Consider the following 25,367-nt stretch of genomic DNA (forward strand, 5'->3'; position numbering starts at 1 on the left):
TCAAGGTTATTATGTCGACTGCATGAAAGATTAATTGAATGCTTTAATGGCACATTTTGTATGTTTCAGCCCCTGCTAGCTTGCTGAGAAATAAATTACTTCCCGATACATTTCCAGATAAACTGAGGTATCCATCATTAAAAATTACGAACATTAAAAAGAGCGACGCGAAACATCGCTGATCAGTCCATAATAGCTAACTGAAGAAAGATAAATTCTCAGGAAAGTCTCACAAAGACTGTGGTTTTCATCTGTAAAAAATGGCAACGATGAAAAAAGATCCACATCAGACATTGCTCGTCAACACATCCCACCCTGTTTTAACGCTGAAAAAACCCAAGCTACTTATAAGAAGGTGGCTGTATCCACATCCAACACAATGAAAACCATACGGGGAGTTTCGTGCTCAAAAGATGTAAGTCCACTCTATGAGTTTCAGTCAATCAGGTGCTTCATCGCATCGACCCCTTACTTAATGTTTATGTTTTACGATATATACTTAACCCGGAAGCAGAGAAGTATGCATTTTCAAATATATCTTAGAAGTGACTGATTTCTTTCTTTGCTGATATTAGCGACGGAAAGAAGGCTATGCGCTTTGCTGGGTTTCACATCCTGGGCAATAACTCTTTCCTACTACAAAACTAATAGTTATGGGAAAGATCAAACTTCAAATAAAAAAATCCTCACGCTAATAGTAATACCACACAAGTAAAATCCCTTGCTAAAGATTCTCGAAAGCTAAGAAACCCTCAAATATTCAAAAAACAAAAAGCTAACAACAAACAACCAAAAAAACCACCACAACAACAACAAGTTATATCAATCAATCAATCAATGAGGCTTATATCGCGCATATTCCGTGGGTACAGTTCTAGGCGCTCTGCAGTGATGCCTTGTGAGATGAAATTTTATACGGCCAGTAATTGCAGCCATTTCGGCGCATATTTACCTTTCATGGCCTATTATTCCAAGTCACACGGGTATAGGTAGACAATTATTAACTGTGCCTAAGCAATTTTTGCCAGGAAAGACCCTTTTGTCAATCGTGGGATCTTTAACGTGCACACCCAATGTAGTGTACACGGGGGGGAGTTCGGACACCGAAGAGAGTCTGCACACAAATTTGACTCTGAAATAAATTTCCGCCGAACCTGGGATCGAACTCACGCTGACAGCGGCCAACTGCATACAAATCCAGCGCGCTACCAACTGAGCTATATCCCCGCCCCTATAGGGTCAGCAGCACAAAATAGGTTTGGCCGGGTTAACATAACTATGATTTTGGTCCTATGCCTTACCTGACGCATGAGTGTTATCCATGGTGAACCTCAGCTCGTGGCCTCGCTTCTTGCCGTTAAGTACAGTCGTACCTCCTCTTCCGTCGATGAATTTTCTGCAGAAACAAAGCACACTTAGCTAGAGAGAAAATGGGATGTGAATTTATGTGTTATTGTACATGAAGATAGTTAGCTTTCCTCACAAGACAACGAACATAAACACAACTTGCTCTTGTTTAAAAAATGGGTTTTTTTGGCAGCAAAATATGGCAGATAGAGAACAAAATCCGCAGTCCTTTGTTTGAGTAATAAAACAAAAAGATTTTTTTATGCAGCAATATGTTGATCAACATCTTGGAGCTGTTGTGAAATATCTCAGGAAAACAATGTAGAATACGTCCTTAATTCCTCGTCATCTTTTCACCTCACGGTAATACTAGAAAATCGTTAACACCGTCTAATCATTGTCTCGCGTGTGTCTTCCGAACGAACTTCTGGAAAAAAAATTGAGATAAGTTTTTTTCTGTATTATAAATGATTGTCTGTCTATCCACTTAAACGACCGCGGGATCGAAGATCAACGAACGTAACGTATTTGTTTTGCCATAAATTAAACGTTCCCATAACATTCCTTTCGTGTTTTTTGATTAAGAAATCCGTTAATTTGAGCATGAATTCAGAATTTCACTGTCCACTGCTTAAAAAAAACACACACGGTAGGAACTACTGACCTGTGAGTGAGAATGCTGGCCGGATCCACGCATCGCTGAATGATAGACACGGAACAGCGGTCAGCAGTCTCTGGCACCTCCACCGCCCCCTCCCCCAAGTAGCCCGGCTCAGGGGGCGTGTGGTCCACGGTGGTCCCTCGTGACGTCAGCACGGACCGGTAGTCCAGCACGTTCTGCACCTGACTATTGACGTAGTACCGGACCCCGTGACGTAAGGGGAGGTCGGTGAAGGTCACCTGCGCGCTGTAGCCTTTGCCCAGCTTCTCGTAAGTGAAGAAGTGTCCGTCCTTCACCCGCTGAGCCGCGACGCCTTCCACCACGGGCTGCAGCTCGCAGATGTAGGTCACCGCGTTGTAGGAGAACGCCACGCACTGGTACAGCTTCAGACACTCGCCGGCACACTCCTCCACGTTGTCAGTCTTCAGAGCCGTCTCAGGAGAGAAATCCAACCGTCCTTCGCGGGCTGCAGTAAAGTGCTGCAGAGGACCCTCCACGCCGTCACGACTGTGCGTGCTCTGCAGAACCAGCGGCGTCCAGCCGACGACCTCGTGGCCCTGGGAGCCGGGTCCGAACCCCAAGCTGTGGAAAAGCTCGTCCATCTTGAGCTCAGAGTCCTCGTACACCACGACCGTGGCGGAGAGCTTGTCTCTGTGGCTGGTGCACTTGCTGGCCATGTCCACTCTGCCGTCAGGGAAGGAACAGTCGAAGGTGGACAAGGAACACTCCGCTACGGTCTCCAGACCTCCAGAGTTGACAGCGCGGACAAGGAAGTACAGGGGCTTGCCACATGGGAGCTTGTCCGTCACCGTGAGTGTGTTGCCGCGCATGGGGGTCCAAGGCAGCACGTTGGTGCCCCCGGGGTAGTCGCCCACGGCGTAGGAGATGGTGAGATCGCTCAGCTCGTCCTCCACGCTGAAGTCCAGAGAGAAGGCGGCATCCTTAGGGTGACGACCTGGCAGCTGCTTGACCAGGCACTGTGCGGGACCGTCGTTACCGACGGCGCGTCTTCTTCTCCCTGCCGCAGAGCTGCACGACGAGAGATTACTTGTATAAGAAACTTTGGCGTACTCATAGCAGGATTTTTAAAGGATAACAAGACGCGTGAAGCAATCTCAAAAGATTTAGTAAATCTGTCGGCCTGAAACTAAAAGATCAACACTGAAAACCAGTCATCACTGAGACTAGTAAGACTTGGCTAACCGAAACCCGAAGACCGAGTCGGGTCGTGCTGGTCTCCGCAAAGCATTGGAACTAATTGGCACAAACCAATGTTCTGAGATATTTGGATTCAGGAAACGAGAAAGAATACAATGCAATCATTGTCGAATCTCTGATTGAAATTGAAATTTGAATTTGAATTTTTAGAATTTAAATGACAAACATGTCAAAACTTCACTAACTGTAAGACAACAAAACCAACTAATAAATTATCCTTGGACATTATTGTGTGGTCCTCTAGCTCAACAGGCATGATACTCACCACAGCTCGGCCACCTTTGTACAGTAGGGGAACCTTGGAGGACCCAGCGCATTTTTCTCTTCCGTTTTCTCCCAGACGGTGCCTCGGACGCCTGAGGCTCTCCAGGACCAGACAGTCTTGGACCACCTCTTCCTGAAGAGGGTGAAGCTGAACCAACCGATTCCGATCTTGATCTTGATCTCGAACCACGCCACCAGCTTGAACTCGAGAGGGATGAGCTCCAGGTCGATCCTCTTTCTGCAAGGAGAATAAAGACTGTAGTGAAGGGAAGCGAAAAGGAAGGGGAGGGAAGGGAAGGGACGAGAAGCAAAAAGAAAGGGAAGGGAAGGGACAGGAAGGGACAGGAAGGGAAGGGAAGGGAAGGGAAGGGAAGGGACAGGAAGGGAAGGGAAGGGACAGGAAGGGAAGGGAAGGGACAGGAAGGGAAGGGACAGGAAGGGACAGGAAGGGAAGGGAAGGGACTGGAAGCAAAAAGGAAGGGACAGGAAGCGAGCAAAAAGGAAGGGGAGGTATGGGGTGGGAAGGGAAGGGAAGTGGAAGGAAGCGAACATGAAGGGAAGGAAAAAAGAAGAGAAGCTAAAGGAAGGGAAGCAAAAAGGAAGGAAAGGGAAGTAAAAAGGAAGGGAAGGGAAGGGAAAGGAAGGGAAGGGAATGGAGGGGACGGGAAGGGAAGGGAAAGGAAGGGAATGGAAATGAAGGGAAGGGAAAGGAGGGGACGGGAAGTGAAGGGAAGCGAAGCGAAGGGAAGTTAAACACAACAAGTGTAACTTACGTGAGCACGACAGGCTGCTTGGTGTAGTTGCTGATGACAGTCAGGGGGAAGCGTGTCTTCATCAGCCATGCCTGAAGGTCAACACCAAAAGCCACGATGAAAATGCTGACCGACACACCGGCTTCCGCCTTGCAAGATGCCCATGGCGTGACCACAGCCTGCAAGACACCAACACAGACAGGCTTTAAGATACTGAACCGCCCCAAATTTACTGGCACAAACTAATTTTGGTAAAATTCTAGAACAGTGTCCAAAATTCAATGAAGCTGCTTCAAGGTACCAAACTTTACAGACAGAGAGAACCGTTGCAGTGTCTTAAAACTGAAGCAAAATCGTAGTGAAAGGCGATGATTTTGACTTTAAATTTCGATATATATAAACTTTGCATGTTCAAGTGTCCTAGCGAAATGGCGGACTGTTGACATAATTCATTCGGGATTCTATTTTTGAATTTCACCTGAACAAGAAATTCCTCCGAGGTAGGAAAAACACCCCCGTCCTTAGCATTCTCACTGCCACCAACTGAGCAGGCACTGCTAACAAGTGTGGTCAGAAGTCAGAAGTCAGAAGTCAGAAGTCAGACGTCAGAAGTCAGAGAAACAGAGAGACAGAGAGACAGAGAGACAGAGAGACAGTCAGAAGTCAGAAGTCAGACGTCAGAAGTCAGAAGTCAGACGTCAGACGTCAGAAGTCAGAAGTCAGAAGTCGGAAGTCGGAAGTCAGAAGTCAGAAGTCAGAAGTCAGAAGTCGGAAGTCAGAAGTCAGAAGTCAGAAGTCAGAAGTCAGAGAGACAGAGAAACAGAGAGACAGAGAGACAGTCAGAAGTCAGAAGTCAGAAGTCAGACGTCAGACGTCAGAAGTCAGAAGTCAGAAGTCAGAAGTCGGAAGTCAGAAGTCAGAAGTCAGACGTCAGAAGTCAGAAGTCAGAAGTCGGAAGTCGGAAGTCGGAAGTCAGAAGTCAGAAGTCAGACGTCAGAAGTCAGAGAGACAGAGAAACAGAGAGACAGAGAGACAGTCAGACAGACAGTTATTTCCCTTTGACCATTAATATGTCACTCTTAATCTTAATCCACCAATAACTCCCTAACCGTGTGTTTGACTGGTCCCAATTTTTGTAAGGACCGTCTCAGGAATGTATAGAACCTGTTCACCAAGTTTGGTGACGATCGGTCCGTTCATTCTTGAGATCTATATGCGAACACAAACACACACCCAAAGAAACAATTGACCATTGATATGTCACTCTTAATCTTAATCCACCAATAACTCCCTAACCGTGTGTTTGACTGGTCCCAATGTTTGTAAGGACCGTCTCAGGAATGTATAAAACCTGTTCACCAAGTTTGGTGACGATCGGTCCGTTCATTCTTGAGATCTATATGCGAACACAAACACACACCCAAAGAAACAATTGACCATTAATATGTCACTCTTAATCCACCAATAACTCCCTAACCGTGTGTTTGACTGGTCCCAATTTTTGTAAGGACCGTCTCAGGAATGTATAGAACCTGTTCACCAAGTTTGGTGACGATCGGTCCGTTCATTCTTGAGATCTATATGCGAACACAAACACACACCCAAACAAACAATTGACCATTAATATGTCACTCTTAATCTTAATCCACCAATAACTCCCTAACCGTGTGTTTGACTGGTCCCAATGTTTGTAAGGACCGTCTCAGGAATGCATAGAACCTGTTCACCAAGTTTGGTGACGATCGGTCCGTTCATTCTTGAGATCTATATGCGAACACAAACACACACCCAAAGAAACAATTGACCATTGATATGTCACTCTTAATCTTAATCCACCAATAACTCCCTAACCGTGTGTTTGACTGGTCCCAATGTTTGTAAGGACCGTCTCAGGAATGTATAAAACCTGTTCACCAAGTTTGGTGACGATCGGTCCGTTCATTCTTGAGATCTATATGCGAACACAAACACACACCCAAACAAACAATTGACCATTAATATGTCACTCTTAATCTTAATCCACCAATAACTCCCTAACCGTGTGTTTGACTGGTCCCAATTTTTGTAAGGACCGTCTCAGGAATGTATAGAACCTGTTCACTAAGTTTGGTGACGATCGGTCCGTTCATTCTTGAGATCTATATGCGAACACAAACACACACCCAAAGAAACAATTGACCATTAATATGTCACTCTTAATCTTAATCCACCAATAACTCCCTAACCGTGTGTTTGACTGGTCCCAATTTTTGTAAGGTCTGTCTCAGGAATGTATAGAACCTGTTCACCAAGTTTGGTGACGATCGGTCCGTTCATTCTTGAGATCTATATGCGAACACAAACACACACCCAAAGAAACAATTGACCATTAATATATCACTCTTAATCTTAATCCACCAATAACTCCCTAACCGTGTGTTTGACTGGTCCCAATTTTTGTAAGGACCGTCTCAGGAATGTATAGAACCTGTTCACCAAGTTTGGTGACGATCGGTCCGTTCATTCTTGAGATCTATATGCGAACACAAACACACACACAAACAAACAAACACATCGAGTGAAACCTATACACACCCCTATACCGGGGGTGTAAATATAGATTGTGTGTGTATCTCATGTATTGCACTCTTTGAGCATTGAAGAAAATAAATCATCCCATCTATCGGCGATCAGGCAGAAGATTTCTCACACAGTTTTATTTCCAGCGTTGATTTTAGAATGATCCGAACAGAAACCGTGACCGTTCGTTAGTGACTTCCCAACAAAAGTGATCACAACCCAAGCTTGTGCCTAAATATGCCAGCCAGGTCCTTACAACACACTGAGTGCAACAAGCTAGCAAGCGAGCAAGTTACCAACAAACCAAACAATTCATATTTAACAAAAACATATTTAACATGTGTGTGTGTGTGTATGTGTGTGCGTGTGTGTGTGTGTGTGTGTGTGTATGTGTGTTGGTGTGTGTATGCGTGTTTGTATGTGTATATGTGTGCGTGCGTGCGTGCATGCGTGTCTGCGTGCGTGTGTGTGTGTATGTGTGCGTGCGTGAGCGCGCGCGTGTATGTGTGTGTGTGTGTGTGTGTTCAGAAGAAGACTGTACTGTCAGCTCACCTTCATCAAGGAGTCAGTGGACTTGACCTCGACGTTGAAAGCCAGGCCAATAGCACCCCCAGCACTCACCCCTGGTGGTAGAAACAACATAATTAAAGGAACAGGCCTCTCCTTGAAATAGACGATGTTCGGAAATAACTTTTGATGAGAGAAAAAACACCGGCACGGGTGGCCTAGTGGTAAAGCGTCCGCCCCGTGATCGGGAGGTCGTGGGTTCGAACCCCGGCCGGGTCATACCTAAGACTTTAAAATTGGCAATCTAGTGGCTGCTCCGCCTGGCGTCTGGCATTATGGGGTTAGTGCTAGGACTGGTTGGTCCGGTGTCAGAATAATGTGACTGGGTGAGACATGAAGCCTGTGCTGCGACTTCTGTCTTGTGTGTGGCGCACGTTATATGTCAAAGCAGCACCGCTCTGATATGGCCCTTCGTGGTCGGCTGGGCGTTAAGCAAACAAACAAACAAACAAACAAACAAATGAGAAAAAAAAGAGGGCAAACAAACCCGCGGGATTTTGTACGCCAATCACTGTCACGCGGGGTGTTGGTACACGTTGTCATCGAGCACGTGTAAGACACGCAACTCAATAACAATGGGCCTATTTTGTCACGTGGTTTTGTTAGCCCTCTTTTTTCCAAGGAAAGACAACCCTTTTTTGCTCATAAAAACTTGACAGAGTTATTTCCGGAATTCGTCTGAATGCTCGCTTCCGATGACGAGGCCAAAAGTAAACCAAAATTAGTAGGTCGGAAACATTTTTTTATTTTAAGGATTGAAGACTTCTTTTTTTGTGTAACCCAGACGCATGTAGCTTTTTATTCCCCGGAACTCGTGCGAGCTGTGTCCCCTGGGTGTCGGAGTAGGGTACATTTTCTTGTTTAGTCTATCACATCACAAACTTTTAATTGATATTTTTAAGGGTGAAAACAAGTTCGATGATTGGGAGGAAAACGCGGTGGGGGGACCGGAAACTCTGACATTATTTGTACTCCAAAACATCTCAGAACTGGCGAGGCTTTTACATAGAATAAGAACGTCCCTCCACTTGTACACGTACCAGCACTTAACAGCCTGGGTACTATATGTACGGAGTAGACATTTTAGAACACAGGAGGCAATCTGTGAAATTAATTCATCACAACAATTCCAACTTTGCAAAGAAAGCATTGAGGATGATGATTCTTGGTATGTGTCTACGTGAAGGGATGCATGTACAAGTCTGGGAACATCATCGACACTGAACAGAACTGGTTTTACGGGAAGGAGTGTGAGTGATTTATTTCGAAAGTTGCCGCATGTCAGGTGAGGAATTGAAGGCTTATGCAAGGTGGGGAAGAAGATTTCATATGTAACCGAGTGCCGAAACACTACGATCACCTCGGGAGGCGAAGTGCAATCAAACAGGATTGAAAATGTTAGGGCTAATTTCTTAGCCCTATAAAAACTGTTATGCAAACCCGAAGGTTTCCATGAACATACAGACAATCGGAAACCACCAGACCCCATCACAAACAGATTTCCACAATCCACGGGTGTTGACTTTTAAAGGCCAACAACTCGGGTGCAGAGTCTGCTGTGAAAGGAGCGGTAGCCTCCCCTGTCACACATATAATAGTCCTTCTGTGTCAAAACAACACGGAATTTTAATATCCTACAGGCTAAACATTTTGCCTCTTAAGGACTGGAATACTTTATATCATTACGCTTCTGTGTCTGTAGAACTGTCTGTTCATATTTCGTCTTATGGCCGACTGACTAACTATCCCAGTTTAACGTCCTCTTTGATTAGTTGGCCTATATTGGGACATGTATAGTTTGAATATTTGTTGTATTTTTGATGTGGAATTAAGATTGAGACAGTTAGACTGAAAGGTGTTAAAGTTTAAATTTCATTGAGAAAAAAAGAGACCAATGAAGAAGGATGCTCCCTGCCCCCCCCCCCCCCCCCCCAACAACAACAAAAAGAAAAGAAAGAGAGATAGAGGCAAAAAAGAAGAGTTGAAGCAACCTGCATACAACTGAGGTAAAAAAAAACAACAACATAAAAAAGGACACGATTGTTATTACGAGAACTCACTGAGCCTAAGTGTAGCAATGCCCAAAGGAATGGGTAAGGAGTATTCGAAGAACTGTAAGTAGATCTCTGTTCGCTGGCCCGCCACTGGGTAAGAGCCTTTGTCTGCGTAGTCTTCGGGATTTTGAAACTCTGTATAGAACTTGAAGTCAGTGTCTTCGGGGAGGTAATCTCCAAGCTGAAAAAATGCCATAATTATTGCAACTTTGGCAGATACAGGTTTGGCATGGAGAGAAGTCATCCTGTGGCGTCTTCTATAGGAATTCAATTTGACGGAGAAAGACAAATAAAAAATTTAAAAAAGAAAGAAAAAAAGCAAGAAAGAAAGAAAAGAAAGAAAGAAAGAAAGAAAGATACATAGAACAGATGGATAGGTAGCTATAGACAGAACTATACTGCATCAGCTAGCTAAATACAAGACTGAAAGACAGACAGACAAACAGACAAACAGACAAAACGATAAAAAAAATAGGGAGACTATAGAGAAGCAAATTCAATGAAATGTAGAAAGAGCGATGTTTTTTTACAATTTAATATTTATTAAAAACAACAACAACACTAAAACAAAAAGACCACCAACAAAGAAAGACAGTGTGGTAGGGTCGACTAAAACAGAACAGGACAGTCAGATCATAATTAACAGACATTGTCCAGGCCTAAACATATTAGCCAACCTCCTCTCTGATGAGGTCCTCCAGGCCCAGAATTGTGTTGGTCAGTTCGGGGCTTTCAACGTCCAGGTCTGTGGTCACTTTGTGCGACGTGTCCAGTGGCAGCAGTTTGATGTCATTCACCAGCTCCGACAGGTTGATGTTCTCCAGCAAAGCTGTTAGAAAAAGTAAGATACACATATATATATACATGTATATAGATACTCAGAGGTTTATTACATTTGGCCGGGGCCTTCGAAACAAAATATCAGGAGCAAGTTCAGGATTGTCATGTTTTACAAGAGAGAGAGAGAGAGAGAGAGAGAGAGAGAGAGAGAGAGAGAGAGAGAGAGAGAGAGAGAGAGAGAGAGAGAGAGAGACAGAGACAGACAGACAGACAGACAGACAGACAGAGAGACAGAGAGACAGACAGACAGACAGACAAAAACAGAATGCGACAGATATTGAATGCCCGCCACGTAGTTACGTCCCCTGAACAAGGAAATAAAGTTAACCGAATGAATCGAATTTCAAAGTCAACATTAATGCTGTTCACCACGATTTTGCTTCAGTATCAACTCACACACGTTATCTTCAAAGTTTGCTTGCTTGCAAAACGAATCTGTTCTTGAATTTTACCCATACAACTGACTTTAATACAATCCCACAGTAAAAGGAACCTTTCTCGTGAAATATGCTCACATGAAATGCCGAAATTGGAGAAAGTCAAGTTTTTGGCCAGAATGACGTCAGGGAGACAGCACATGTTGGGTCCACAGGCCTGCAGCTTGAGAGAGAACCGCAACGTTTCTGCTGTCCAGAATGACGTCACTCGCAGCTTGACGTCAAACGAATCAAACACCTTGATGTTCGTTGGAATGACTTGATCTTGAACTGGAAAGAAAGTGAAATATACGGCCTACTATTGTTTGCTCATGGACATACTAATATAGTCTGAGAAAGCTAGGTACGTGTTAAAAGTGGGGGAGTCATACATCGGGGGGGGGGGGGGGGGGGGGGGGGGGGGGGGGGGGGTTGTACTGTATTCGTTTTAATTTCAACTGAGCTATATTGTCGCTGCGACAGAAACATTCCTGAACATGTTGATAACTTATCATATTTGTGTTCTCACACAAAACTTATAAGCCAACATGCCATAATGAACGAATAGGTAGAAATTAAGACCAACACTCCGGCATTCATTTCAATATTTGGTACTGAAGGGAAAAAAACCACCACATACCATCACCATTAGCAGAGTATTCTTTGCCGTCCACGGTAATGCGCACTCCTCCGGGCTGTCCTGTTGTGGCGTTGGTTTTGATGACTGTGACGTCAACGTTGACCTTGCCCTTCACGTGCTGTTTCTGGACGTCTATGACGCAAGCGAGGCCCCAGCAGTCGTCGTGAGGCACACAGGGTGAACCCTGCTTCTTCAGGAACTTGCCGATCTCAGGACATGCCCCTGTTTGTGTGTGAAATAATATAAGGTTAGAGTGATACACATAGAGGTTGAGAGAGAGAGAGAAAGAGAGAGAGAGAGAGAGAGAGAAAGAGGGAGAGAGAGAAAGAGAGAGAGAGAAAGAGAGAGAGAAATAGAGAGAGAGAGAGAGATGAGGACGATGATTATGAGGATGAGGATGAAGATGCTGTTGATAAAACGACGAAGATGACGATGACGACGACGACGACGAAGATGATGAAGCGCAAAATAACCTTAACCTTACCTTTAATCACACAAACTTAACACCTAGAAGAATTTACGGTCATGATGACACACATCAAATGTATTAATGATATTGAAGAAAATAATTGTTCAAGCCAAAACTTACGTTCACGAATGGTCTGCTTCAGCTTGCTGATCAAGCTCTCCCTGCCTCCAGAAAAGCGATCCAGGAGTCGAGTCAGGTTGCCAAGGTCTCCGAAAGTCGTGTTGTCCACAAACCCTTGCAGCTCACCGATCAGAGCGTTCCCCAAGTTGCCCAGAATGCTGAGCGGAGAGTCACCATCGAAGTCGAGTTTGGGCAGGGAGATGCTGTTGTTGGTGATCTTCTTCCACAATCTGGACAAGCCGCCGATGCTGAGTTTGTCGATGCCTTTGAAGGTCTTTGGGATCTGTGTAATGTTCTTGATGACGCCCACGATTTCGTCCAGTCTAGGTTTGAGGAAGGCTTTGGTCTTGTTGGCTGCGAGGTCCACAAGCTTCTTGAAGGAGAACTTGGACTTGCTGATGTTGTCCATGAAATCCTTGACGGACTTTCTGGAAGGGCAAAGCAGGTAAGTTAAAGGCTCAGTCCTTTCAGTGTACATGATTTGGTTCACCATCTCAGACCAGTCTAGGCTTTTACAGGGAATAAGACCATTCCTGCGCTTGAACAAATGCAAACATAAAATAAAAACAAGTCGCGTAAGGCGAAATTACTACATTTAGTCAAGCTGTGGAACTCACAGAATGAAACTGAACGCACTGCATTTTTTTTACAATGACCGTAGTCCGCCGCTTCTGCAAATCGGAGTAAAACTGACGAGCCTGTTCAGCGCGGTAGTGGTTTCGCTGTGCTGCATAGCACACTTTTCTGTACCTCTCTTCGTTTTAACTTTGTGAGCGTGTTTTTAATCCAAACATATCATATCTATATGTTTTTGGAATCAGGAACCGACAAGGAATAAGATGAAATTGTTTTTAAATCGATTTCGGAAATTTAATTTTGATCATAATTTTTATATTTTTAATTTTCAGAGATTGTTTTTAATCCAAATATAACATATTTATATGTTTTTGGAATCAGGAAATAATGTAGAATAAGAGGAACGTAAATTTGGATCGTTTTATATAAAAAAATAATTATTATAATTTTCAGATTTTTAATGACCAAAGTCATTAATTAATTTTTAAGCCACCAAGCTGAAATGCAATACCGAAGTCCGGCCTTCGTCGAAGATTACTTTACAAAAATTTCAATCAATTTGATTGAAAAATGAGGGTGTGACAGTGCCGCCTCAACTTTTACAAAAAGCCGGATATGTCGTCATCAATCAATCAATCAATATGAGGCTTATATCGCGCGTATTCGTGTGAGTTTAGAGGGAGCGGTCAGCGACCATAAACTCTATTTAAACGAGACAGATATGCAGCAAAAGGAGGGGGGGGGGAGGAGGTGTCAGTAGAGGTAATGCAGGAGGAAGTGATAGCAGAGTCCCGTGGGAACGAATGCGGGGAATGAAGAGGGTTGGAGGGCAGGGGGGAGGTGATGAGTGAAGGAGAGCAGTCTGGAATGAAACAATGGTAACAGATAAGGGAGTCCGAGAGAGAGCGAGAGAGAGCGAGGACCGAAGTCATTAGTAGCAGCGCAGCGGCCAGCAAGCAAGTTCAGCGATTTTCAGTTCTGCAAACTATGGAGTTCAATTTTTCTTCTTGGGCAAAAAATCTGCCCCAACCTGTAATTGAGGTTCTGGAAAAAGAGGAGTTCACAAGCCTCAGTGCCTTGAAATATGCAGGAGAAAAGGACCTGGAAAGCCTTAAGTTAAAACGAGGCCACATAGTGGAATTAAAAGCGGCAGTGGCAGACCTGCAACAGAAGTACGGGGGAGGGCCGTTGCGTGCTGCCGACCAAGTGGCACCGCTCCAGGGTCTTCTTGGCAACATGGCCATACAGTCTGCTTCACCAGGTGAGACTTATTTACGAATTGTTGACTTCGTACCGGCTTCTATGGCGGTGGAGGAAGAGGTGACACTCGGGGGAGGTGTCACGCTCAAGCTGGCCAACAAATCAAAGTTGGAGAAAGTATCCCCCTGCCACTGGATCGTGGCAAATGCTAAAATAATGGCAAAACTCATGAACACCGCCGTGGACTTCGACCACGAAGCTTACCTCTGTTATACAGAGATGGTGGGCGAGCTCGGCGCAAGATTTTCCTGGCAGTCGGTGCTCCTTTACGATGACGAGTACAGGAAGCGCCAGTCTACCAGCGGGTTTGCTTGGGGAACCCCCAACCCCCACCTGTCCACAGTGATTCTCCGTGAGCGTGCCCAACAAGTTCCTGGCAACAAAAGCGGCAAGGCCATGACGGGAAGCGGCGGTATTCGACGACCTGTGGGACCCAGTGGGAAGGAGGTGTGCCTGCAGTACACAAACAAAGGCACATGCCTCTACGGGTCCCGCTGCAGGTTCGAACACGTGTGTGACACGTGTGGAAAGGAGCACCCCGGCAAAGACCACCAGGCGACAGCAAACACCAGTGCCTAGGATACAGCGCAGCGAACTGACAACACAACGGTAGGCCCCACCTATTCCAGCCCGTTCCCTCAATTAGATCCTCATGACTGTGCATTTTTGGGAAATCATGCATCTATTAGTGCAAAATCTCAAATGTGGCACTCAGTGCTAGAGGGCGATTGTGACAGAGAATTTTTGTTAGACGGTATACAGCACGGTTTTCGGGTAACAGAAAAACATAAAACATGTGTGTTAGCAGCAGAACAAAGCAATCATAAATCAGCGTACGATCATCGCGACGTGGTAGAACAAGAACTGTTAGATCAAATAGCAAAAGGAAATTATATAGTGGCAAGTAAGAAGCCAACGGTCGTAAGCGCACTAGCCGCGATCCCCAAAGAAGATGGTAGCGTTAGGCTAATTCATGATGCCAGCAAACCAACAGGTAGGGCAATGAACGATTACTCCATCCCTGAGTCAGTGAAGTTTCAAACAGTCTCTGATGCGTGCGCCTTAGCGAAGACAGATTATTGGTGTGCTAAAGTCGACTTGCAGTCCGCATATCGCTCAGTGTGCATCAGTCCGGATGATTATTGTGTAACGGGACTCAAGTGGCATTTCAAAGGTAAAAACAGACCGACTTATTTGTTTGACAGTCGACTTCCATTTGGTAGCAATGTAGGACCGTCACATTTTCATAGACTTTCACAGTCAATTCGCAGGTGCATGGCCAGGAGAGGCATGCCTGGTGTGTTAGCATACATAGATGATTTTCTTTTAGTAGCAGCAACAAAAGAGGAGTGCAACGACATGTTATTTTCTTTGATTAGATTATTGAGGGAACTAGGCTTCAACATTAGCTGGAAGAAGGTGGTGGGGCCCACCCAACGTATCACATTTCTTGGAGTCGACATCGACACGCGAAACAACACTCTGTCACTTGGAAGTGACAAACTGCAGCAACTGCGGCGGCGACTACTGCAATTTCGAGGAAAGAAGCGCGCGACAAAAACTCAGCTTCAAAGCATCGCGGGTTCTCTTAATTGGGCCTGTCAAGCTGTCAGAGGAGGAAAATTCTTTCTGCGGCGGATACTGGACACAATAAAACCCCTTCAGCAGCAGCGGCACAAAGCAAAGCTTTCTAGCGAATTCCAAAAAGATGTGCAATGGTGGCTTTCTTTTATGCATGTATTTAATGGAACAGTGTATTATTTCCACAATGCAAAACAGCATGTCCATGTGGACGCATGTAATATTGCAGCAGGTGCCTTTTGGCAGGGCGACTGGCAGTACACCTATTTTAAAAAAGACATGCCGGCAGCGAACAATTTACACATAAACTTTAAAGAAGTATGTGCTGTGTTACAAGCTGTGACACGATGGGCACCGATGTGGTGCGGACAAGAAGTGATTGTGCATACTGATAGCACTGTGACAAAATCAATTATCAATAAAGGCAGATCTACTAATAAGTATGTCAACAGCTTACTTCGGAAAATGGCATGGGAATGTGCTAAAGTAAACTGTAGCATTGCGGCGGTGCATGTGGCCGGTTGTGTAAACATTATGGCTGACACTATTTCACGTCTTCACGAGCCTAGGCGGCGCGAAGAGTTAGTGCGGCTGTTGACTTTCTGGCACCGGGGGAGACCCCCCAACGTGAACCTGTGTGATCATATGTCTGACCAAGCCCTTGTGTTCCTTCTTTCCAGATGAAGGATGCGAATAATGTTTATGTAAACATTGTAAACAAGACATTGTGTTCTTGGGCGGCGTGTTTGGTGTGTTTTTTCTTTGTGGAGTTCTCCAAAAAATCGAACTTGTTCCAGGACAACGGGAATCTTGATCCCGATAAGCAGCTTACACGAGATCGCGTGGTGATTTTGGAGACGGACAGTGTGTCAATAACTTTTCAATGGAGTAAGACAATTCAGCGTAAAGAACGCTCCGTGGAAACAAAAAGGGCTTCCTGCAATCCCTTCACATCCTTTATGCCCAGTGTCCGCAGTGACTGATATGTTTCATGTTTTTGGGACCGATGGGCCCCAAGGCGCAGGTTTTTTCCGATCAAAGGATCTGATTTCAATAAGAAACTGCGTGTAACTGCTGCTGTTGCTGGAGGGGATTTCTCTAGTCACAGTTTCTGGCGGGGCGGCGCCGCGGGGGCGTTGAGTTGTGGCGTGCCGGGTGAAATCGTCAAGGTGATGGGGGACTGGAAAAGCACTGCTTACTTAGGTTACTTAGATCAGCTGCCGCCCAAGGTGATTGACTCGTATAGATTGCATATAGTCCGCAAAACACCTTCAACTATTACAACATAACAATCCTAACAAAATATTACCACTTCTTGAATTGGGCGGAATAACGAGTGTTAATTACTTCCTATTTGGGATTTATCTCTGTACAATGTTATCTTTCATGGTCATTGTCAGATGGTATTTTTCTCTGAAGTAAACTGCCCTCGTTACTTGGCCCAAATCAAATAAACCTTTTGGCTACGTATGTTGGTACGGAAGCGCGAGTCTGTGTGTGTGTGTGTGTGTGTGTGTGTGTGTGTGTGTGTGTGCAGTGCGTGCGTGCGTGTAGGTGTGTGTGTGTGTCTGCGCGCGCGCGTGTGACGGTGTCTGTATGCGTGTGTGTATTAGCCAGGGACAGTTGCCTAGTGTTCTACAATTGCAGCTAGGGGGGGGGGGGGGGAGCATTAGTGAGTAGTTTAACGTGGGTACAGTTCTAAGCGCAGGGATTTTTTTTGATTTTTTTTATGCAATTTATATCGTGCACATATTCAAGGCGCAGGGATTTATTTATGCCGTGTGAGATGGATTTTTTTTACACAATACATCACGCATTCACATCGGCCAGCAGATCGCAGCCATTTCGGCGCATATCCTACTTTTCACAGCCTATTATTCCAAGTCACACGGGTATTTTGGTGGACATTTTTATCTATGCCTATACAATTTTGCCAGGAAAGACCCTTTTGTCAATCGTGGGATCTTTAACGTGCACACCCCAATGTAGTGTACACGAAGGGACCTCGGTTTTTCGTCTCATCCGAAAGACTAGCACTTGAACCCACCACCTAGGTTAGGAAAGGGGGGAGAAAATTGCTAACGCCCTGACCCAGGGTCGAACTCGCAACCTCTCGCTTCCGAGCGCAAGTGCGTTACCACTCGGCCACCCAGTATTTATCAAAAAAATGAAGAAAAAAAAACGTCCGGGGATATCATTCCCAGGAACTCTCATGTCAAATTTCATAAAGATCGGTCCAGTAGTTTGGTCTGAATCGCTCTACACACACACACGCACACACACACACACACACACACACACACACACACACACACACACACACACACACACACACACACACACACACACACACACACAACGACCCTCGTCTCGATTCCCCCTCTATGTTAAAACATTTAGTCAAAACTTGACTAAATGTAATCAACAGCCTGCATTATTGCTTTCATTGTGATTCTTTGTATTTTATGCAAGCATGTATATGTGCTCTTTGATGAGTATTTTCCTTTTCATCTGAGACAAATTGTATTAGTTGTATATATCGTGTTGTGTTTTTGATTGAACTTGTAAATTGAAGCGCTATATAAATGTCTATTATTATTATTTAAGTTATTGAGACATCCCAGTGCACTAAGGGATTTATAGAGCAAATCGAGAAAATTCATTATTGAACGAAGCGCATAGCGCTGAGTTCAATAATTATTTTCGAGATTTGCTCTATAAATCCCTTAGTGCACTGGGATTGTTTCAATAACGATATTGTCAGTACCGTCATAGAAAAAAGAAGATTCCAAACGCACATTTTGCAACGCGCATTTGAATAGGCATAACTGTGTGGTCAGGTCGTCTAAGATCTACTTTTGTGTAGGGTGTCTCAAGTGTGTCGTGCTTTCGTCACACGCATTTTAATTTCTGTTGGTAAATTCCAGTGTAGCGTTAAGTTGAACAGTGATGATCTTTCAGAGAGACCTCATTTGAACTCGGAGAAAGGACTGTGCTCTTCGTTATTTGCGATTCGAAACCTCCAGTCGAGCTTCGACGGATGGACTGTGCGGAGTGACTCCCCTTGAATTGACTACCCCCCCGTAGGACTCGACAGTTAGCACATTTTCAAAATAAATGTGGCATATTTCTCGTGTTGTATCTTCACTCATCGGGGAGTCTGATACTAAATATGAACGGTAAGAATGCTCTGAACCATACACGTATTATATCCCCATCGTTTTTTCGTTCACATTTGCCCAACATGTTAATTTGCTGAGCGGGGTTTATGTCGTCTGCTAGGCTAGGGCAATCGAACCACTGCAGTCTGCACTGAATCTGCACGCATGAGGCAGGCTGGTAATAAGTCTTATATGTGGTAAGAACGTTCTGAACCCTACACGTTTTCGATTACGATTGTTCTTGCCTTGAAATAATAATTCGGAAACCATTCATTTACTGAACTGATGCAGTCGTATTTCAGTGTAGTCTCGTATGACAGAGTCGATCGAGTCAGTCTTCCAAATGCTGGTCTAGCTCAGTTAGCTGGTACGTTATCGGAATAACACTTTTGTTTTCTGTTTGCCGCTGGGAATTGTATACTAACTCATCATTTGGTAATGTGGATAATAAGCTACATGCCACTAACACGGCATATGAGAAGAATCTATGCTAGTCAGCAAAAATGAGATGAAATACAGCGGCTTCTATTTTTAGATCAGTGGCACTGTGGCACAGGCACATGCAATCTGTCAGAAAAAACCCACTTCTGCTTTAATTGAGAAGCAGGGAATTTATGGTCATTTGGTATTGTGGATAATATAAGCTACATGTCATTAATTAATTCTGAGGATGAGAGCACAGTCTCGCTTTGGCAAAGGGCGTAAGAATACGCTCTGTGGAAACGTTAGCGCACTCCAAGAGTCCGCTAACAGATTTAAGCGCATCGCCATTAGCCAATCAACTGGTTCACATCAGTCATGTGACACCAGTACTTACTGACAATTATTATTATTAAGAGTCGACATTTTTTTAATGAACTAATTTCTTAATTTTGATCTAAAAGTTGGACTTTTTGTAAGAGTTAATTTCTTAACATGCCAATACATAGATCTTAGATCCTACTCGAGACTGCTTTTAGAGCACGCTCAGACGCATTGCGTGTTGTGCTCCTTTGCTTTAATTACATGTATGCGGTTTTGTCATTTGAAATTCTTGAACAATAACTGTTTAAACTAATAGATCTGAGATAACGAGCAACACTCTTTTCACTGGACGGGTTGTGCTTTCCAACTGTGAGGATTCATAAACGAAGTCTGAGAAAATGGTTATCTTGCCCACGCGTTGTGTTTCTTGGGATGTTTCAGTGCCATGAAGGGTGTCAACACTAGATTCACTGAACAGCAGATACGAGATACGCAGACGATATGTGTGCTTCAATAAATAAAGATTAAACAGTGTGAATACAACAACAACAAAACCTCCATGACACTTTGCCTCCCCTGCTCTGCACACAAATATAGACATGTTCAGAGAAAAAGAGAGGGAGAAATAGAGAGTTCTGGGAAAGGGGGGAGGGGGGGGTGAGGAGAGGGGGGGGGGGGGGGGCACGATTAACTTACTGTCCATTTGTGAAGACCTCCTCAAGAGGGTCGAAGTTCAGAGTTCCATTGTCGACGAGGTTCATGCCGATGTCTCGGAGAGGTCTCAAGAAAGAGTCATCAGGAATAAGCTCCACCAGCTTCTCCTTGGCGTAGTCTTTCAGCGAGTCCAAGGCGTAACGTTTCAGCTCCTTCAGATAGTCTTTGAAACCTTTCGTCAAGTCGGCGAAATCCACTGTTTGAAAGATATGCTGCACGAACAAAAGAGTTCAGCGATTAACATTTGAGCTAAATACATATTGACACAACCAAACTTTTTAACTTAACCAAAATTAGGTTTTCATCTTTGCATAATTATCATTTGTCTGTTGTATATGTAACCGTGTGCCGTAACACTACGATCACCTCGGGAGGCGAAGTGCAATCAAACAGGATTGAAAATGTTAGGGCTAATTTCTTAGCCCTATAAAAACTGTTATGCAAACCCGAAGGTTTCCATGAACATACAGACAATCGGAAACCACCAGACCCCATCACAAACAGAATTCTACAATCCACCGGTGTTGACTTAAAGGCCAACAACTCGGGTGCAGAGTCTGCTGTGAAAGGAGCGGTAGCCTCCCCTGTCACATATATAATATGTTGTGTTGAGAAATACAGCTTCATAGCTAGCATCATCAAGAACAACACACGCATTCAGGACCGTCTTTAGAGACCAATCAGAACGTAACAGAATCATTTATTGATCATAGCTAGCATCATCAAGAACAACACACGCATTGAACAGTCATCTGAACTCTGTCTATCATTGAACAAACTCACCCTGAAAGTAAACTCATTGCACTCTTGCTGCCAGCGTATCTTGGGCTGGCTGTTCTCCAGGAATGTGGTGGGGCTGACGTAATGGCAAAGTCCAGTTTTGTTGGACGTCCTTCTCATGGCTACGTGGATGTGACCTTTGTTGCACCCGTTATTGCCCAGGGAGAAGCCCAGTACTTGACCTGCTGCCACTGCAAACTCTGCAATGATAAAGTGAAACATGAAAGATGCAGTGCAGGTCACAGCATTGCTGAAGCAACGATTTGTTTTTTTAGTGTGGCAGATTACGAGATAAACAGTTAAAACCTTTCCACAGACAGACACTATCTTCTTGCAAAAAGGTCAACAAAACTTGATATAATTTCAAATGGATATATGCCCTCAAGGCATGACTGAAAGCCATGGGTTCTCCGGGCACCCGGGCACCTTGAAGTGTAAAGAACAGTAAGGCCAAACAAACATATATGTAGTTTAGGGTAACCCGACAGATCCTATTTTTTCCCGCCGATCTTATTTTTTTTTCATTTCTCAAAAAAATCCACACAAAAAACAAACTCTGGCACATTCTGCGAACCATACCGAGACTTAAAAAAAAATAAAAAAATATAAAAAGCCGACCTACCGACCCTATTTTTTGGGGTCATGTTACCCTAAACCAACATATCAAATCAGGCAGGGCCCTTTACTTGGGATAAGACCATATCTCCAGTTGGACACATGCCAAAAACCAACATATCAAATCAGGCAGGGCCCTGTACTTGGGATAAGACCATATCTCCAGTTGGACACATGCCAAAAACCAACATATCAAATCAGGCAGGGCCCTGTACTTGGGATAAGACCATATCTCTAGTTGGACACATGCCAAAAACCAACATATCAAATCAGGCAGGGCCCTGTACTTGGGATAAGACCATATCTCCAGTTGGACACATGCCAAAAACCAACAGCCTGGCTGTGCCAGTTCTTTATTTACTTTATTTGGTGTTTAACGTCGTTTTCAACCACGAAAGTTATATCGCGACGGGGAAAGGGGGGAGATGGGATAGAGCCACTTGTCAATTATTTCTTGTTCACAAAAGCACTAATCAAAAATTTACTCCAGGGGCTTGCAACGTAGTACAATATATGACCTTACTGGGAGAATGCAAGGACTTAACATTTCTTACATACTGCTTGACTAAAATCTGTACAAACATTGACTAGATTCTATACAAGAAACACTTAACAAGGGTAAAAAGAGAAACAGAATCCGTTAGTCGCCTCTTACGACATGCTGGGGAGCATCGGGTAAATTCTTCCCCCTAACCCGCGGGGGTTGGCTGTGCCAGTGAAGAGTTGGATTTGTTGGTAGAGTCAATTTTGTCGATTGACACAAGCGGCTTTTACGAAATCCATTCATCAAAACATAATCCCGATCGCACAGAAAGCTTCTAGCCTGTTGAATGTTGGTACGTGTTCAAGTGGAGGGATCAATCAATCAATCAATCAATCAATCAATCAATCAATCAATCAATCAATCAATCAATCAATCAATCAATCAATCAATCTGAGGCTTATATCGCGCGTATTTCGTGGGTACAGTTCTAAGCGCAGGGATTTCTTTTTTTTATTTTAATTTTATGCAATTTATATCGCGCACATATTCAAGGCGCAGGGATTTATTTATGCCGTGTGAGATGGAATTGTTTTACACAATACATCACGCATTCACATCGGCCAGCAGATCGCAGCCATTTCGGCGCATATCCTACTTTTCACGGCCTATTATTCCAAGTCACACGGGTATTTTGGTGGACATTTTTTTTTATCTATGCCTATACAATTTTGCCAGGAAAGACCCTTTTGTCAATCGTGGGATCTTTAACGTGCACACCCCAATGTAGTGTACACGAAGGGACCTCGGTTTTTCGTCTCATCCGAAAGACTAGCACTTGAACCCACCACCTAGGTTAGGAAAGGGGGGAGAAAATTGCTAACGCCCTGACCCAGGGTCGAACTCGCAACCTCTCGCTTCCGAGCGCAAGTGCGTTACCACTCCTCCACAAACTATTAGTGCATCGGCTGCAATTAAATAGACATTTCCCAGCAATAAACAGAATAAAAACATGTAGAGCTTACCCTTTTTGCCGGAGTAGTTTCCATGCAGTTCGATGTTGGAAATGAAAATCTCATAGTCCTTCAAGTCGTCGGTGTGTGGCTTGATTCTCAGTGTGGTGTTTGTAGCTTCCACGTACACCATACCTGTCACTGGACTTGGGACCTATCATCATCATCATCATCATCATCATCATCATCATCATCATCATCATCATCATCATCGTCGTCGTCGTCGTCATCATCATCATCATCATCATCATCATCATCATCATCATCATCATCATCATCATCATTGATGTTTCATTTATCAAACACCATCTCTCCAATCAGTATTACAGTGTATCATCTCACTGCATTGAATTATCATAACTACTGAACATTATCTTTCACCCTTGGTTCCAGACAAGCACAACAATTCCATCATAACCGCTGATCAATACCTTCCAGCCTTCGTTCCACACGAGGTCCACACCAGGATGACCGTAGCGGTTACAGTCAGTGGGGTAGTGACCACAGCCACACGTCTCGTCACAGTCACGTCTGATGCTGGGGAACGACTGGTGAAATCTCGTCCCAAACAGCGCCTGGATCCGTGACTTCACGATGTCAATTCTGTAAAAAAAACCACTGGGTCTAAGTTCCAACATGCCAATCCTAACCTCTATCTGTGACTTCACGATGTTAATCCTGGAAAAAAGTTGAATATTTGTTTGTATGCATAGTTTACTGGTTCAGAAAGTAAAGATGTAAAATGTAAATGTATCGCCCCAAGAAATCATCGTGTGTGTCTAATGCCTGTCTTATACTGTGCCGAATATCCTTGCGAATATGAACATGTTGTATTCGGCAAAAAAAGAGACGAATAGACAGGACAAATATTGAAAATTCGATTCCTTACGAATCCTTGCGAATGTCTCACGAATGGTTGCGAGTGCTTGCGAATTTGTACCGATCATTGCGAATGCATACAAATCCATATACGAATTTCTTGCGAATTTATTACGAATGTTGTTCGCAACAATAGACGAATGGTGACGAATGGTGGCGAATGGTTATGAACATTTACGAATGTCTTGCGGCCATGTCCCGATCATTACCAATTCTTGGCGAATTCTATTCGCAAGGGCAATTCAGCAGAGTGTAAGAGTAGCATTACATAGAATCACCACTACTCTCATCAGAAAAAATGGTACTTGTGCTTCTATACTTCTTACTCTGTTCATAGTAATCGCGCTTTTCTGAAGGAGGCAAACGTAGCCTTTAAACTCTGGATCTGTGCGATCGCATGACATCCATGGCCTTCTGTAGTTCACATAGAGGTTCAGTACTCTCACTCTCATAAGAGCAAAAGGCAATCGTGGTTCTACACCTCCTACACTGTTAAAGATACTTACGCTTCTCTGAAAGCACCAAACGTAGCTTTCATTGTCTGGACTTGGGTGGTCATGAGGTCCATGGCCTTCTGCAGTTCAGCAGGGGAGTGGTTGAGAACGACGTCCACCTCGTCCACAAAGGTGCCCGTCTTGTTATACAAGGTCACCAGGGCGCCGTCAAGCTCCACTTTCTGATCAAAAAGAATTTGTTCGCCTTAAATCAGTTAAATCCGTTGAGATTATGGCTTGGAGGTGTTGGAAATGTTTATGATTCTGTTTCTGTCTCCGTCTGCGCCTCCATCTCTCTGTAGTGGCAGCCTGTCTATCTTTCTGTTTCTCTGTGTGTGTGTCTCTCTCTTTGTTTCTGTCTCTGTCTCACTGTTTCTCTGCCTGTATGTCTGTCTATATCTCGGTCTCTCTGTCAATGTCTGTCTGTCTTTCTCACCCTCTGTCTCTCTAAATTAATTTCTCGCTCTATGTATGCATAAGCAAGCGTGCGCGCGAGTGTTAGTGTGTGCGTGTGTGCGTGCGTGCGTGTGCGCGCATATGCGTGCATAGGCGCGCGGCGTGAGTGTGTCTGTGTTTGTTAGTAAGAAAAACGCCTTTTCTTGTTCTTCTCGTGCTTGCTGTTCTTCTCTTCCTGTTCATCCCTCAATAATTCCTAGAACTGTTAAAACCAGATGAGACTGATACGTACTGCACAGGGACTGAAGGTAGTGGCAGCCTGTCGTTTCTTTCGGCGTTGAACATCTCCGCTGATCTTCTGCTGAAGGTTCAGGATCTGTTCTCTGATGTTCTTCAGTTCTTCACGACCGTTGTTCCATGCAGACTTGCCACCTGTCAACGACACATTAGGTTTAACGCTCGTTGACAAATACATATATCGTCTGCGTGCTTTACTTTCCTTCTTTCTTTCTTTATGATTTAAAGCTTCCAGAAATTCTCAATTTTGAAGAATGACGCTTTCTCTGCGCGGAACATAAACGTTTCTTTTTCTGAAGTTTTAGGACGATATAAATGCTTAACGCATACTGAACCATCCTTTACGTCAGAGTACAAAACGATCTTAAGTTGGCATCTAGCACTCCATTAAAGATGTGCCTTCCCTGTTCCTCTCAGGAGATGAACGTACAATGAAAAGAAAATCAAACAAGCATGGCGGACTGATTGT

The 25,367-nt window shown here is 44.2% G+C and overlaps 1 protein-coding gene across 3 annotated transcripts in view; it reads right to left on the reverse strand.

Moving 5' to 3' along the window:
* LOC138975527 (uncharacterized) overlaps window positions 1–25,367 on the reverse strand; it is a 76,539-nt gene that overhangs the window by 25,507 nt on the left and 25,665 nt on the right. For all 3 annotated transcript variants that reach the window (XM_070348233.1, XM_070348234.1, XM_070348235.1), the window contains 16 exons: window positions 24,894–25,033; window positions 24,218–24,387; window positions 23,264–23,435; window positions 22,845–22,986; window positions 20,727–20,923; window positions 19,926–20,155; window positions 11,908–12,335; window positions 11,319–11,540; window positions 10,778–10,969; window positions 10,100–10,251; window positions 9,429–9,603; window positions 7,354–7,424; window positions 4,264–4,421; window positions 3,492–3,728; window positions 2,012–3,037; window positions 1,302–1,396 (listed from right to left, as the gene is read on the reverse strand). In XM_070348233.1, coding sequence (XP_070204334.1) covers window positions 1,302–1,396; window positions 2,012–3,037; window positions 3,492–3,728; window positions 4,264–4,421; window positions 7,354–7,424; window positions 9,429–9,603; window positions 10,100–10,251; window positions 10,778–10,969; window positions 11,319–11,540; window positions 11,908–12,335; window positions 19,926–20,155; window positions 20,727–20,923; window positions 22,845–22,986; window positions 23,264–23,435; window positions 24,218–24,387; window positions 24,894–25,033 — 3,807 coding nt within the window. The remainder of the gene's footprint in view (window positions 1–1,301; window positions 1,397–2,011; window positions 3,038–3,491; window positions 3,729–4,263; window positions 4,422–7,353; window positions 7,425–9,428; window positions 9,604–10,099; window positions 10,252–10,777; window positions 10,970–11,318; window positions 11,541–11,907; window positions 12,336–19,925; window positions 20,156–20,726; window positions 20,924–22,844; window positions 22,987–23,263; window positions 23,436–24,217; window positions 24,388–24,893; window positions 25,034–25,367) is intronic.

Source organism: Littorina saxatilis, linkage group LG9, assembly GCF_037325665.1.
Source record: "Littorina saxatilis isolate snail1 linkage group LG9, US_GU_Lsax_2.0, whole genome shotgun sequence".
NCBI classification, from domain to species: Eukaryota; Metazoa; Mollusca; class Gastropoda; order Littorinimorpha; family Littorinidae; genus Littorina; species Littorina saxatilis.